General features: G+C 45.2%; 2 protein-coding genes across 3 annotated transcripts; both read right to left on the minus strand.

Moving 5' to 3' along the window:
- Window positions 1–1,940: 1,940 nt before the first annotated feature.
- On the minus strand, window positions 1,941–8,958 carry snx27a (sorting nexin 27a). 2 transcript variants are annotated; one of them, XM_078792089.1, is made up of 13 exons: window positions 8,468–8,958; window positions 6,565–6,790; window positions 5,891–6,083; window positions 5,708–5,772; window positions 5,351–5,455; window positions 4,916–4,994; window positions 4,667–4,830; window positions 4,360–4,449; window positions 4,009–4,158; window positions 3,338–3,466; window positions 3,123–3,182; window positions 2,838–2,980; window positions 1,941–2,321 (listed from the first exon to the last, which is right to left on the minus strand). In XM_078792089.1, exons 1-12 carry the CDS (start codon window positions 8,776–8,778, stop codon window positions 2,858–2,860), a joined length of 1,695 nt encoding a protein of 564 aa, XP_078648215.1. In that variant the 5' UTR covers window positions 8,779–8,958; the 3' UTR covers window positions 1,941–2,321; window positions 2,838–2,857. The 2 variants fall into 2 exon arrangements, with proteins under 2 accessions (XP_078648215.1, XP_057902933.1); XM_058046950.2 differs by having other exon boundaries at window positions 2,932–2,980; window positions 8,468–8,955.
- Window positions 8,959–9,591: 633 nt separating this feature from the next.
- LOC131101642 (ictacalcin-like) lies at window positions 9,592–16,058 on the minus strand. Its single transcript, XM_058046958.2, has 4 exons — window positions 15,900–16,058; window positions 11,466–11,637; window positions 10,665–10,807; window positions 9,592–10,587 (listed from the first exon to the last, which is right to left on the minus strand). Exons 3-4 carry the CDS (start codon window positions 10,800–10,802, stop codon window positions 10,444–10,446), a joined length of 282 nt encoding a protein of 93 aa, XP_057902941.2. The 5' UTR covers window positions 10,803–10,807; window positions 11,466–11,637; window positions 15,900–16,058; the 3' UTR covers window positions 9,592–10,443.
- Between the last annotated feature and the right edge of the window lie 337 nt (window positions 16,059–16,395).

The following is a 16,395-nucleotide window of genomic DNA, read 5'->3' on the forward strand; positions in this document are numbered from 1 at the left end:
GGCGACAAACCTGATGGTGACACACTGAACAGACAGGACCGCGCTGCTAAGCTGGATATGAATTCTAACCACACCGCTAACGCTAGGATGGATAGCAAAACTCATGTTCTCTTCCGTTCTCTTAAGAGACAATATCAAAACACGGCTGGCGCATGCTCTTTAACATTCCTGTCATCGCTCGGCTTCCGACAAACAACACAGTGACATTCACCTCACCGATGGCGGACATTGACACACACACACGCACGGAAGAGGACACCGCTTCCACTTCACTAATGTGGCGCAGATTTAGGCAGCCGACAATGACAATGAGACAGAGGCGTGTCGAGCTGGCATGGTGCTGCCACGGCAACCGTATCCCAGGGCTATGATGATGGGACACCCAACTGAGGAGGAAGGTGCTAGAAAATATACCGCTTGGACCAAACAGTGGCATCTGTAAAGCTGTTTACAGTGGCATTTCAAAGAGAAAGCAAAAGCTGCTGAGGATTTCAACATGGACTCCAACTAAATCCATGAATTATTCCACAATAGATGGGTATTTATTCATACTCATTTTAGAACATGAAATGGTAATAGTTGATTTAGTCCTAAAAATGTATTTGAACCGATAAGCCTGTAAGAACGTCCTCTTTGAAAAAGCCTGGTACTCTCTGCAGTTGAGTGAATAAACACCACTATATCAGGACCGAGTCCAAAAAGCGAAGCGCGCCCTCTTTCTATCCAGCTCAAACATGCGATTACAGACTGCTAAGTAACAGGAGCCGGCGCTTAGCGTCTGCAAATGACTGACACAACCTAATCCTGTGCTGTCGCAAAAATACTAAATAACCAGACAACCGTGCAAAACAAAACCCTCCTGTGAAAACCATTTCCTATCTCTTACACCAGACGTGCACAATCACGCAACATGTCTTAACTCAGATGTGCGTTCAAGTGGTTGAACCTGCATTCTTATAGTCAGTAGAAATGAAATAAACATACCGGAACATCATTACCTTCAGGTTCAATCAATAATTAATAAACATTCAGCCCTCTGACTCCAATGCATTCAGGGTAGTTCACGATGTAAAAAAGAAAAAAAATGTAATTAATGTGAACCCCCCCAGCTAATACTGTTACATATGAGGCAGACAGCTGGCTGCAGTGCTGCTAGGTTGGACACACACACGCCTCCCGACATGGTTAATGGACCATCTGCAGAGGAGGGATACTTCGCTGGCTGAGCTACACAGCCCAAGGGATCTCTCTCTCTCTCTCTCTCTCTCTCTCTCACACACACACACACACACACACACACACACACACACACACACACACACACACACACACACACACACACACACACACACACACACACTCCCAACAAACCCCACAGTAATCTGCTTCCCTCTGCTGTCCACTTAGAGAACAGCAGTTATTCCCATCCCTAAACTTTTGTAATTATGCAAATCTGATAATCTGTCATGTCTTACCGGCAATAATAGGATTCCGACTGAAAGATGATGCGATAAATGGAGATACTGAACGCCTCCGGGTTGCAAATTCATGTTAATCACTTATTATAGCTCTTATATTAATCTATATTTGATCAGAAAAAGGCTTGTTAAACATACACACAATTAGAACAGTGAGTTTACATTTTGTGTCACCTGTGTTTTCGGACAAAAAAACAAAAAAAAAGCCCACAAGTAGAAAACATGACGTCTGTCTTCATGTCCAGCATCAATGTTGCATTTCTCGACCCGTGAAAAGGTAGTGTCATTTTTCTCCCCCCGCCCACACTTCCCTGCCATTTATGCCTTCCCCCCCCCCCGCTCCATCTTCTCAGTTCTGCGCGCTCAAAGGTGAGCGCGTCTCGCTGGTCCCATTCCTGGGTCTAGCATGCTGCATGAGCGTGGTGTTCACGCTGCGGGCTGCGGGCTGCGGGCCGCGTGTATGGGGGGGAAGCATGTCACAAACACACTATGGAGACCTGCTGGATGAAATGTTAGCCCACTTTCCCTTCATGGCTCGCCTAGGCGTGTATCCCTGGGTTTTGTTTTCATGTCAGACTATTCCAAATTCCCCAAAAGGGATCCATCCAAGTTTGAGCTTTTCAGGGGGGAGGAGGGAGCGTGACCGCGTCCTTGTGTCCCTCGAGTCCCGGTGTGGTCAATGGAGGGGCATGTTCTCGGGGGGTGTGGGTGTGACGATGCGAGGTGATCAGTTCTAGTTCAAAATCAGTTCGGTTTTTTTTTTCTTCCTTTTTTAGGAAGTGGCAATCTCCCCCCCTAGGTGGCGCCATCCCTTCTGCTGCGTCTCCAGAGGCGGCAGATACTCTGCAACGACAGACAGACGGGTCAAGGCAGGTTCTGAACGGACGGCGTCACGTGATGCACGATGCTGCGCCATCCTTGCATGGCCCCGCCTAGCTGGCCTTGACTAAACCTGAACTCATCCTCTGACGTAGCGTCCTGGCAGGTCCAAGACGTCCACAACTATCTCCTTTAGTTTAGATTTGCGTGCCTCCTCCTTGTGCCGGATTGCTGTACACACATGGACGTACACATGGACGTACACATGCTGCTGCTGGTCTCACGAGGTCCCGCGTGACAATAAACAGCTTCGACTTTGCTCTAAGGCGGGGCTCGCTGGCGGCCCATCGCGTGTCAACACTCTCGTCTGAGAAAGCGTCTTGACTACCTGAGAGACTACGCTGCATTGGTGTCGGAATGGAAGATTTGGATGCAACCTTTGCAAGGCTGCTGAAATGTAACGTCAGCGAGCATGACGTCACCCTGTCCTATCTATTTTTACATTCCAGCAAAATGGAGATAAAAACAACTCTTCCCTACCCTTGTCCTTTCAGGCTGTGTCAGACAAGAATGTGGGCATTAATCATCAGACAGACGTCACCCCTCTTCCCTTCTGCTTGTGCTTGCTTCTTACCGTTGTTGCTGCAGTTTTTGTTGTCTTTATCGGAAGCCTCGTCCTCCACCTGGTGAAGAACCAAAAAATGCATGAAGAAAAAGGTCCCCACTCAGACACACTGCAAAGATAAGGCTAATAATAATAATAATAATAAGCCTCATGTGCTGCCCACCTCCCCCCGAACAAAAGAGGAAAGGAGTGGTCCCTACCTGCTTCCTCCACTTCAGCTCGCAGAAGACTCGCTCAAAGCACTCATGCATGTAGTTGAACTGGCAAAAAAAGAACAAAAGAAAAAGTCCTCAGCGAATGCTTTTGTTTTCAGAGCCCCCCCCCCCCAATCCCGTCCCCATTCTAGACATTAATAGCCAAAGATTGTATTCATTGCATTCATTTATCTAACATAATTCAAAGTTGGTTGGCTTACATATGGAGTGAAAATCTTGACCCAGCGTGGCTTCTTCTCTCCTCGGGCGTATTCGAAGCAGAAGGCCATGCCCTCCTCGTCCGTGTCCCAGCGCTGCATTTCCCCCCACTCAAACGCGATCACCTGGTTCTGAGAAGGCAGGAGGTGTAGCTTAGCACGGATGCAAAATATTCATTCATTTTCTACCGCTTTTTCCTCACGAGGGTCGCGGGGGTGCTGGAGCCTATCCCAGCTGTCTTCGAGCGAGAGGCGGGGTACACCCTGGACTGGTGGCCAGCCAATCACAGGGCACATATAGACAAACAACCATTCACACTCATTCATACCTATGGACAATTTGGAGTGGCCAATTAACCCAGCATGTTTTTGGAATGTGGGAGGAAACCGGAGTACCTGGCGAAAACCCACGCATGCACGGGGAGAACATGCAAACTCCACACAGAGATGGCCGAGGGTGGAATTGAACCCTGGTCTCCTAGCTGTGAGGTCTGCGCGCTAACCACTCGACCGGATGCAAAATATTAGTCTGTAGAAATGCTGTGTTGCTATCAAAGACCCAAGTTTATTGCATGCTCCTTTTTCCCTTCCCAAAATGCATGGATCTACTGTACCGACACAATATTGAGCGGCATTCTGTCATTCCCACTTTTCGTACGTGAGCACACACTCACCTCCAGCGTGCCGTCCTCGGTGCAAGCGTGCAGCTTGAAGTGATGGATGCTGATGGCCGTGATGACGTGGCCCTTCCTCCTGGAGTCGCACGAGCAGTGGGGGAAAACCACCTCGTTGTAGCCCTCGCAGGAGCGCAGCTGGCTCAGGTACTAACCCGTTTGAAGAGGCGCACACAGTTAGAACAAAACACTGACCTGCTACACCACGGCTCCATCTCCATTTCTAAACACAGAGGGCGTTTCTGTTCATCTTTTGGGACATTGCAGTAAGGGCTTAGTATGTGCAGTAGCAAAAAGAGCGCATCCCTCCCAAGTCCCCTCCCCGAACAAAGACGGGTCTGTGGGACTGACCGTGGCCATCTTGCGCTGCTCTGCCAGCTTCTGCAGCTGGTAGGATTTGTCCTCTGTTTTTATGAATCCCTTCTTCACATCATCCAGCGCCTAGTCAGCAGTAGAGGAATGGGGGGAGAGATTGGCATGGAGAGACACCGTTTGAGGTCAATAAACTAAGATAAAAGACCGACTCAGGCAATTTAATCGGGAGAAAATGAGAGAAGGCTTGCTATGTCATTACAGGGTCAGTCTTGTTCATATGTTGTGCATCCATATTGACCACGAATCATCTAAAGCTGGAGGAGCTACAACCAGCAACGCTTACCTGGTGAAAGCAGTAGTGCAAAGCCAGCGGGTTGTCTCTGAGCAACTCCTCCTCCTGGAAGCTGAAGAGCCATTTGCGGAGCGCCAGGCAAGTGCCCGGTACGGCCGACGTGTAGTTCTGCACGTAAAGTTTGTGCGGGAACTCGTTAGGCGCCAGCTTCCGCACTGAAAGAGATATCAGATGAACATAAAGTGAAAATGCCATGAAGTAACCGCACGGGTGACTCTGGTCTTCTAAAAAGGAGCGTACCAAATGAGTGGTTGATGACTTCAAACAGGGCAAAGTAGCTGGCCATAATACTGTCCATCCCCACCTTCACTACCAACGCCTGCAGGAAGAGCAAAGGTTCAAAAAAAGTCACATCGTTATTGCATTTTCCACATACAGAATAGTGTTTCCCAGTTTCCCCATCAATGAATCGCAGAACTTGACTGTAGGCAGGAGAAAATGATTGTGTTGCCTGCTATTTACACATACAATAATGGCTGCTCATAGAGTCATCTTCAATGGCCAGTAAATCTGTATCGCTATACAAGCTACTTACAAGAGAGTATATCCAAGTTTCATTTGTAATACTGTCCTTTGAGAATAAGTGCTGAAACGCGACAGACTTTTGTGAGATACGGCACATAAAGCAACAGCGATGTGTCTGGTGCAGACGCAGGAAGCGAGCAGCATCCTGACCTGATAAACTTGATCTGTGGTGCTGTTCTTGCGCACTCTAACGGAGATGGTGGTTTTGTCTGGCAGCGCCACCCGCAGCTCCACATCCGTCACGCCGTTGTAATTCTGCACAGTGAGACGGCAGCGTGAGTGTAGATTGCGTACCTGGACTCATCTTTAGAGTGGATTAACCAGATGACATGCTGAATGATCAAAACAAGCAAGTGATAATAAGGCCGGTGAGACGTGTTAATCCTCGCGTTAGAGCCTCTTTAAAAAAGGTGAGGCCATCTCTTCAAACACTCAGACAGGGGAGGGGGCCAATTACAATTCCAGTGTACTTCACAGGCACGGTTTTGCATGATTTTGCATGCGTACCTCATCCGATTCAGAGAGAAACTCCTGCATGATGTCGCTCTCGCCAATCACGCGGACAGAACACACTGGACGTGCACACAAAGAGAGGAGGTCAAACTGAATGGAATCAACACAGGCTAGGTAAATGTCACTGTGCACGTGAGAGATTTACAGTGCACAGCTAATGAGAGGCTCGGTGTTTACCTCTCTCCAGGTACTCCTCCAGTCCTCTGCGCCGAGCGTCCAGCTGCTGCTCGGACAGCGAGAAGGGCCACTTGCCGGGGAGCTTGGGGAAGTTGAAGTTGGAAAACTCCCGCTTCAGGTTCTGGTGGAGGATGGCAAATTCCCGGTAGCGCTTGGAGCACAGCTGTCTGCCCGACATGTACACGTTGTATACCTGTCACCCAAGACACACTGAAATGAATGGTTGTTGTTTCCAACCGGAGGTAGGGTCCAGTGGAGTACGCCTGCGGACGGTGGAGCTAGACACACCCCTCCTTTGATTGGCGGACACCGACTTTCTGCCAAAACATGAATGGGACGAACCCAAAGCGTGTTGTACTTGCACTATCAGTAAAAGCTCGCCCCACTATTTAAGATGTGTAGCAAAGCCCGCTAGGAGTGTGTCAGAAGTGGTTTCTTATCCATGAGGAAGATGGCTGTTTTTTGGTTTGTTTTTTTCATGAAAACACGCAACTTCAAAATCGAGCTTCTCTCAAAAGTGGAGCAAACAAGTGCACATCTTTTTCCTATTTTGGTGCTCATAAAAAGGCTCGAGGTACACCAATGACTGTCGTAACACCATTGGAACGTTCACTGTGCATAATACGGAGCTTTAATTTCCTTTTTGTTGCAGGCCCGTTGAACTCGACACTCACCACAAACCTCTCGGAGTGCTGCTCGACGTGTTTGTACGTGGGGATGGAGATGGGCACGGCCTGCTTGTCGCTATAGTCGTAGTTGGGCTGGACATCCTCGCCTCCCTCCAGACCGTCGGCCTCCTGCGGCGGCACCGATAGCACCGCCAAGACTAGCTCCTTCTCCCCGGCACGGATCAGATCCACCACCTGCTTGTGGGTGGCGCCCTCCACGCTCACCCCGTTGCTACAGCAAAGACAGATGTTTAATGTTAACGCTACAAATGTAGTAGAAATTCAGTGTGCTGTCTTCCATGACAAGCTTGTAGGTTTCGCTTTCTTTTCTTTTCATGGTGTTATACACCTGCTTTGTTGGCTTTGCCGAGGCCAGATGGCAGCGGCATCGGGTGTCTCTGGTAATCTTCCTATGAGGAACAGCGGGGCGGCCGAGCAGTGTGGACAAGCCAATTCATGTCATTTATTCAAGGCTGGACAAATTCAATACGAGGGGTATAGATGCTGATCTTCACACTGCTTTAATCCCATCATTTTATCCTCAGCCTTGCTTGACAAGTGATGTTTGGTCGAACGTAACCCAAGCTAAGATGTTATCAGCTCCTCTTATCGTCCACCATGGTAAAAAAAAAAAAAAATGTTCATTTAAAAGCCAATCACACAGACTGACTCAATCAAGCTACGCAAACATCAGAGAACCTTGAAACGTAAACTGCGATTACTTTAAAGGCCCAAATGATAAATAAAATTTCACGGTACAGGGAAGTTGTAGCCAACACCTTTCCTGACACAGAGCAAATCTGTTTAGCATGTAAGGGCATTTAGATCAACAATACTATCTGCCCCAATGGCTGGACGGGACAGGTAAAAAAAGGCCCAAATGATAGCAAATGGATCACATCTACGGCCAAAAAGGGGGATATTACAGTACACCAAGTCAAATGTTGACCCATTGACTTTGCAACACATTTCACTAAAACTGACTCGATTGTGAAAACTTGCAAAGCTGGATGTCAGTCACATGACGCCCGGCGTCAAAAATGACCAACAATACACTTTAGAAACCAAAACAACATTTTGATGGCTTTGCAAAGAAACGACACTTGTTTTCAGTTCCCCTTGGTTCTAATTTTAGCTTTTTCTGGCCACCCAGGTTTACAGGTTGGCTTGCAAAAAGCCAAGACACTTTTCACAATCCCGTTTACATGCACATAATACCGTAGTTTGACAGTATTTGGACCCGACTGCAGTTCCACACCACTGTGTAATAGTAAACATGCTATAAAATATCTTCACATAAAAAGCAGAGCTCTTGCAGTGAATGCCATTAGACTAGCAGGAGGTGTAGCTAATGGTAATGTTCCTTTTGTAGTTTAAAACTGTTCATCACTTGCCACTCCAGTTAAAAAATACACACACACACAAGACAGACCATAAGTGTTTAGCTAATCTGTCAGACGGTAACAGTGACAGAACACAACTGCTCACTCTCACACGACCAGGATGAACGAGAGACAACAATGCCGCTCATTGTCTTAAATACAACATCAATAAACTACCAACAGGTTCAAATCCCGTCCTCGCATTTGTTGGGCAAGAATTAACAATCAGGTTAGCTCGACGTGACGTTAGCTACCTGGCTAGCTAAGCAGCTACAGCTAATCAACATGCAGAGCCTGTAGTCAACTTATATAAGCTGGTCAACGTTCAAATAAACGTAGCCGCAAGCTTTAATTACATCACTTCATTCACGTTTTATTTGATAGTCAATATATGCTATAACGCCATTGACAAGTGGAGCATACATTGGATAATAAGCACATGCATGGGTTTGAAGCAACAGTTTAACCGCGGTGCCTAGCGCTGTTAGCTAACTAGCTGGTGTTAGGTGAGCAAATAGCCGACTTACACCTCCAGGATCCGGTCACCCTTCGCTATGCCCGCTCGGTCCGCAGCCCCTCCGGGCAGAACGGCGCTGACATGCTGGAGAGGAGCGTACAGTTCCCCGTTGATGCTTCGCAGCTGCCCTCCCTCGCTAACCTGGCCGCGGACGTTGAAACCGTAGCCGGACTCGGACTTGACAATCCGCACCACCCGCGGACCGGACGTCACCGTAGTCGGGCTGAGGCCCGCGGTGCCCGGAGACAAGGCGACCGCAGGGCCGTTATGGGATGCCGAAGGGAGAGCCGACCGCGTTTCATCGCTCCCTACATCCGCCATCTTATCCACAAGCCCCTACTGCCCTCCGGTCGGTGCTGGTGTCTCGGGGCTAATTGAAAACAACACTCCAGCTCCGTGCCTGCAACGTTACTACACTACCTCCACACAGCGAAGCTGTTGTTGATGACCCGCCCATCGACGGCGTCAGGAGACGCGACACGCTACGTGACCTCCCGGGGGCGTCACTAACGCTAGTCCTTTGGGAGTCATGGTTATACTATTTCCGTAATTATGGAATAAATGCCCTCCGTATAGTGAAGCTTTCACATTATCACTATTGTGTATGTGATGAATTCATAATTTGTTTAGCAATAATTAGTTTATGTTTAACAACCCATTTGTTGTTGGCGTTTTTCCTACTGGAAGCTGACGTCATCATTTATGCGGCTCCCAGCCACAACGGGGCATAACTGCTTTTTAGGGCTCGCTGTGATATGTAAATATTTCAATAATAAATATTAGTAACAGTTATGTATTTAAAAAATATACTTGTCTTGTGAAAATATTTATAATATTATATTATAATATTGTCAGACAATATGTTTATTTTTTGTATGCAAAGTCATTTTGGGACAATTTGAATATAAAAAAATATTATTTTTTGAAATAAAAATAATTTATTTACACTGCAAATCAGTTTATCGCTCTTTGTGCTGCTATTTATATTGAAGTTTTACAGTTATATTAACATTGAACATGCTAATAAGAAAATTGTCTCTTCTTTCTTCAAAACAGATGTAATTATTATTATTGTTATTATTATTAATAATAATAATAATCTAAAAGATAGCATTATGTTATGATACAAGAGAGTGGGGTTGGGGGTGTCCATGCTTTATTGCGTGTCACTATTTAACAGTTGTGACACTGGGTCAAAGTGGGTCGGGTCACCAGTCTGTCTCCACTGGCTGACACTCACAGACATTCACTGCTGCAGCTTCGGGGCAATTTAATAGCTTCCAGTTCATCTAACGTGCACTTGTCTTCTTTTAAAGCGCGAGAGAATTGGGACACTCAGGGCAAAGATACAAAGATGCACAGAAAAGCCCCAGTTTGTGCAGACTATTGTGAGAAGACACCTTGTTATTGTTGTTACCAACCGTTACCGCCTGTGTGGACAAACACAACACGCAGTCCATCTGTGGCATCACTAATTAAAGATTCATGTAACGTCTGACTTCTAGTAAGTCCTCATGTTCACCACAGAGGACTCGGGAATGCTTAAAATGACCAAAATATGACCAAAATACTGTAAGTATTACATGTTGTCATGAATGTGCCTGCTACTACATGGTCACAGCATGGATATAAAACCTTATTGGAGGCTCTTGGAGGTGTTCAAAATAGTTGTGTCCCATTAGGTGCATTAATTAGCTGCCTCTTTTTTTGGTTTTAATATTTTTAGAAGACACAGAAAACATAGACAGCGTTCATGTCTCATAAGGATTGTGTATGATGGCTTTAATTGGCTTAGACTGACTCAACAGCGCCTCTTCTTGCCTGCACTTAAGTACTGCACCCCTAAAAGACACATGGCACAGCGTTTTAGTGACTTTTATTGTGTTACGTGATACATTATTATATCATATCTTTAATCACGACTTCAAAGGGCCTTTTTCCAGACATCAAATATACGTCTTTCTACACAGGCGAGGCTTCATTTCTCTATTTGGCGGTGGTGAAGTGCTCAAAGCACAACTGAGTGAGGCAAGCGACCAGGTTGACATATTCCCTGAAGTCAACACTGTTGTCTTTGTTCATGTCCAGGTCCTTGAAGATGCGATCGATGGCCGCCTTGTCGTTGGCTTTCTGTGGTGAACAAGCGAGGGCCGGCTTTATAAGCACAGTTTTATTTTGCCGTTATTTGCTGTGTAGAGCTCACTCACCCCCAGGGGCGCCCCGAGTTCATGCTGGAGCAGCTCCTTCAGCTCTCCCTTGTTCAGGGTGTTCTTGTCGCCCTCCTTGCCGGCGTACCTCTGGAAGCAGTCGATGAGGAGAGCCATGGCTTGCTGAATATGAGACATGATGGCTGCAGAGAGAGGAAAAGCAGGAGGAGAAACATTTACAAACAAGAGCTGAACGCCGCTATGGCTCCCTCTAGCGGCAGAGCCAGGCGTGTGCATGTTTAACAGGAGCACTGTGCCAGAGGGATCATGAGGAACTGTGGGTGAAAACTGGCACAAGACCAAAAAGCCTTCAGTTAATGGAATGGTTGCATGGGAAGACTGGCAAACGAACACCGCAACGTATCTTTAGCTTCACTTTTAGTACACAACACTTTTATTTGTGCGACAGTGACTAAGAAAACACTTTTTGTCCCCACCGGGGAACATTTGTGACGCGGGGTAATGCCATGGTGACATCTCCACTTCCCCAGGTAGTTCATTTAAAGTACACAGGAGAAGCACGTTCATCACGGGATCAGACACACACCGTGACCGTGTGTGGAAAAAGTGTTTAGAATGTTGCGTTCAGGCACCCCTTCTCATGGGTGTGGTAGTCTATGCAAACTGGCATCAGCTGGTCATTATGTAAACAAGCATCTGAGATACAGAAGGTGTGGAATTAAAGCATATTTAGTACGAGAATGTTTATCAGCAAAAGAACGAGTGAGAAAAGTGAGGCTCTTCACGTTACAAGGCAATAAAAGTTCAAGTAAAAGAAAGCAGTCATGATTTTCCACTCACCTTTTCTTGATGCAGAAGCACGGAGACGCTAAAGAGTGGCTGAAGTGATGAGGAAGTGGATGCAAAGAGGCTTTATATCGCCACCGCCACACCCTTCATCCCTCCCTCACTGGTGATGCTCCTTTCATCATCCTCGTTCTTCCTCGTCTCCTTTTTCACTCCTAACTTGCTCCTTTTGAGAGAAAAAAAGGCAACATTTCTTATGTAATGTTGAAAAGAAATATCAACAAGTGTGCAGTGACTGCTGGAAGAGGAGCGGCGTGGAAGTTAAAAAGACCAAAAAACAGCCCCCCCAAACCATTTTTGTGGTTGTGTAATCACATGTGATCATGTTACAATGCCTTTTTGTTCACTTTTATTTCACTTTTCCTTGTGCAGGAAGAATAGATCACTGTGTGTCTGACAATGAACCCAACATGGCCACAGTTAGCCGCTACGCAGATTGTTTCCTTTCCTGCCTTGCATTTTTTGCGGTGGAGGTTGTGAGTCACAGTCACAATCCCCAAAGATCATTCCTCAATCTGCAGGCACGCACACTCCGAGCCCAGTTCTGTGGCCGCACAGACTAAAACGCAAACATCTTTCTGGATTTCTGGATGTTACGGTCGTGCCAAATGTGCTGTTTTACAAATGTGGAGGAATTTTCCACTGCCTTAGCCAAACGTACGCTCTTGGAACCGCACGATGCAAACGCCAAATAAAGAAATGAATCATAGCTTTCATCATAGCATATCTTAGCAAACTCCACAGGCTGTGTAAATTCCACCCAAAATATCACACTACATCACAAAAACTGCTAAAAGGAAAATTGTACGATAACTGTGCAATAAACCCGTGGTTTGATCATCATGTAGACAGCTGTAAATAGTGTATACAGTGAAGAAAATAAGTGTTTGAACACCCTGCTATTTTGCTATTTCTCCCACTTAGAAATCATGGAGGGGTCTGAAATTTTCATCGTAGGTGCATGTCCACTGTGAGAGAGATAAACTAAAAAGAAAAATCCAGAAATCACAATGCATGATTTTTTAACAATTTATTTGTGTGATACAGCTGCTAATAAGTATTTGAACACCTGAGAAAATGAATGTTAATATTTGGTACAGTAGCCTTTGTTTGCTATTACAGAGGTCAAACGTTTCCTGTAGTTTTTCACCAGGTTTGCACACACTGCAGGAGGGATCTTGGCCCACTCCTCCACACAGATCTTCTCTAGATCAGTCAGGTTTCTGGGCTGTCGCTGAGAAACACGGAGTTTGAGCTCCCTCCAAAGATTTTCGATTGGGTTCAGGTCTGGAGACTGGCTGGGCCATGCTAGAACCTTGATATGCTTCTTACGGAGCCACTCCTTGGTTTTCCTGGCTGTGTGCTTCGGGTCGTTGTCGTGTTGGAAGACCCAGCCACGACCCATCTTCAATGCTCTGACAGAGGGAAGGAGGTTGTTCCCCAAAATCTCACAATACACGGCCCCAGTCATCCTCTCTTTAATGCAGTGCACTCGTCCTGTCCCATGTGCAGAAAAACACCCCCAAAGCATGATGCTACCACCCCCATGCTTCACAGTAGGGATGGTGTTCTTCGGATTGTACTCTTCATTCTTCTTCCTCCAAACACGCTTATTGGAATTATGACCAAAAAGTTCTATTTTGGTCTCATCTGACCATAAAACTTTCTCCCATGACTCCTCTGTATCATCCAAATGGTCATATGCAAACTTAAGACGGGCCTTGACATGTGCTGGTTTAAGCAGGGGAACCTTTCGTGCCATGCATGATTTCACATCATGACGTCTTAGTGTATTACCTACAGTAACCTTGGAAACGGTGGTCCCAGCTCTTTTCAGGTCATTGACCAAGTCCTGTCGTGTAGTTCTGGGCTGATTCCTCACCTTTCTTAGAATCATTGAGACCCCACGAGGTGATATCTTGCATGGGGCTCCACTCCGATTGAGATTGACCGTCATGTTTAGCTTCTTCCATTTTCTAATGATAGCTCCAACAGTGGACCTTTTTTCACCAAGCTGCTTGGTAATTGCTCCGTAGCCCTTTCCAGCCTTGTGGAGGTGTACAATTTTGTCTCTGGTGTCTTTGGACAGCTCTTTGGTCTTCGCCATGTTACAAGTTAAAGTCTTACTGATTGTATGGGGTGGACAGGTGTCTTTATGCAGCTAACGACCTCAAACAGGTGCATCTGATTCAGGATGATACATGGAGTGCAGGTGGACTTCTAATGGGCAGACTAACAGGTCTTTCAGGGTCAGAATTCTAGATGATACACAGGTGTTCAAATACTTATTTGCAGCTGTATCACACAAATAAATTGTTAAAAAATCATGCATTGTGATTTCTGGATTTTTCTTTTTAGTTTATCTCTCTCACAGTGGACATGCACCTACGATGAAAATTTCAGACCCCTCCATGATTTCTAAGTGGGAGAAATAGCAAAATAGCAGGGTGTTCAAATACTTATTTTCTTCACTGTATAACGTCTTGAAGTGCATTACCTGCATTTTGCACTTTCTCTGCTCCAGTGTTGTTTACGTCTTAGTGTGCATTCATGAAGAAACAGATGCTAACATAGACGGATGACACTTTTACCTCTAATTTGCTGCACTTCATCTTGTTCTATCTAGCGGTGAAATACAAAACATCACAACATAAAGTACTGATTATCTGCCATGTAGTAGCCATGTATAAAACTTCACATTGTCTGGTAGTCATATTAAAAACACAGGCTACTGTTGGGGCTGTACTCTAATGGTGAATACCTGACATCACTTCCTATATTAAATCCAGAAGACATTTATTGAAACACATACAAGCACAAGTCATATTCATGCCTTATTTTCTCTGATTTTATGAACTAGATTGGGTAATATGAGTGTAAATGTAACTGTAGGGGTGTTATTTCATGTCTGGGGGCTCTAATAATTGTAAAAATCGTACTTAGAACTAAATGAGGGATTAAATATAGCATAAAAATCCACAATATAGTATAAGGCAAACATTTGCCCTCTAGTGGTCACATAGAGAACGTCAGCATATCCGGTCTGTTTCCGCCATCTAGTGGTCAAAGCTTAAATACAGGGGGCTGGTTGTGTCTATGTTGCTATGGTAATTGCTGAATAACAATAAACACTTGTCCACTTAACCAGAAGAATGCCAGCTAAGGGTGAAACATCATTTATTTTTGGGAAAACAGAAGACAATTCAAACCAGGAGCCACCTGGGGAAATTGTCCAAAACAAGTGAACAGTTGGAGACCAGCCTATGTCAGGAATAATTTTACAAAAAAAGCTAACACCTTCCAACATCATGCAAAATTGATGTTATGCCAAATAAGAAACGTCCTAATGTCTCGCAGTCATTTTCTGCCATCTAGTGGTCAAAAGTAAAATTGCACCGTTGCCATGACATCAGGTTAGAGTCGCAGGGCAAACCAAAATGTTGAAATAGCCATATTGGACCAAATATGTCCGGAGCCGCAAAAAACAAAAACCTTATATATGCCTTATAATGAAGGCAACACATGCTGTATGTATCCATATTAGCTATATTAGCCTACTATCCGTTAGCCAACTATTATAAGTTGCCAACAAATACATGTTTATTTTCCCTGCAGTGCATCCTGTAGGGAATGACGCACCACGTGACTACTCTGTTGCACGATGCCACCTCAAGTTTAACTTCATTACAATATTAATAAATTATGTTTCATTGCTTTGATCACATTAAACAAATGCAATGAAGAAATCCGATTTTTGATGTCATTTTTATTTTGAGGATTCATAAAACAACAACAAAATGGAACGTGTATAACGTGCCCCTTATCTGGGCGGCAGAGTGTAATAAAATGCAGCCTGCGTTTATAAAAATAAAACAGCAGCCTTTTGAAAAGGTAAAGTATAGAAAATCAAATTAACACAGTTTAAATTTGATTTCTGTACAAATGCCAAGCAAGTCGGTGCAAGGGTAAAACGCAGCAGCTGTCCTCTTCTCTTTTGACATACAACCAACGTAGCTATCCTGGTGTTAACTTGTCAGGTAGATAGGTAGGTAGGTAGATAAATAAAGTATCTAGCTAACCAACGTCGCTATCCTCGTGTTAACTTGTTATTCAGCTCCGAACCGTAATAAGGGCGACCTGACTTCAGCAGGGAAGGAAAATGTTCCCTGTTGCTTCCAACCAACTTTATTTTAACGTTCCATCCTCGAGGCATTTCACACCGGACAAACTTCCTGGTTCAAAGGTCATGCAAGTCCAACCCACATAGCTGTCCAAGGCAAATGCCTGCAACACTCGGACCCGATTAACAAAACACAATAATATCCCTAAGTGTCATTACAAATATATACTGACGAAAATCACAAATCACTTTTTAAAAACAGCCATTTTGTTACTAAATATGTGCCTATGACAGGATTGTGTGCTTACCCTTTAATGTGATTTCTTTTTTCGGACTGGTCAGCTTCTCAACATCGGGCATGTAAGATGAATGCAATGAATGCAAATGTTTCGGTCCAAGAAAAGTTGAATCTTCTGTTCTCAGTTATTTTTTTCTTTTCCCCTTTGGGATCCATGGCCCATCACACAGCCGCCGGCTTGTTTACAACAGCCACCTGCCTGGCATCCCGCCCCCTGCTGGTAGAAACGTGTGTCGCAGGCTATGACGCAAATCTTCGTTGACAGAAATGTTGAAATGTAATATTTACTCTACACATTTTTACAGCATTGGAAAACGTTAAGAATGTTTGTGTCATGTTTGTCCTTCTACAGAAACCATATTATTATATTATTTCCCTCCCTCATCTTTTTCCATTTTCAAACATTTTTCAAAAAGCTCCAGGGAGCCACCAGGGCGGCGCTAAAGAGCCGCATGCAGGTTAGACCAAACCTAAACAAGCTACGTCTCATTCACTACCCTAGTGAG

The sequence above is a fragment of the Doryrhamphus excisus genome, linkage group LG7, assembly GCF_037039965.1.
Source record: "Doryrhamphus excisus strain RoL-2023G ecotype Guam linkage group LG7, RoL_Dexc_Guam_v1.1, whole genome shotgun sequence".
In the NCBI taxonomy this organism is placed as follows: domain Eukaryota; kingdom Metazoa; phylum Chordata; class Actinopteri; order Syngnathiformes; family Syngnathidae; genus Doryrhamphus; species Doryrhamphus excisus.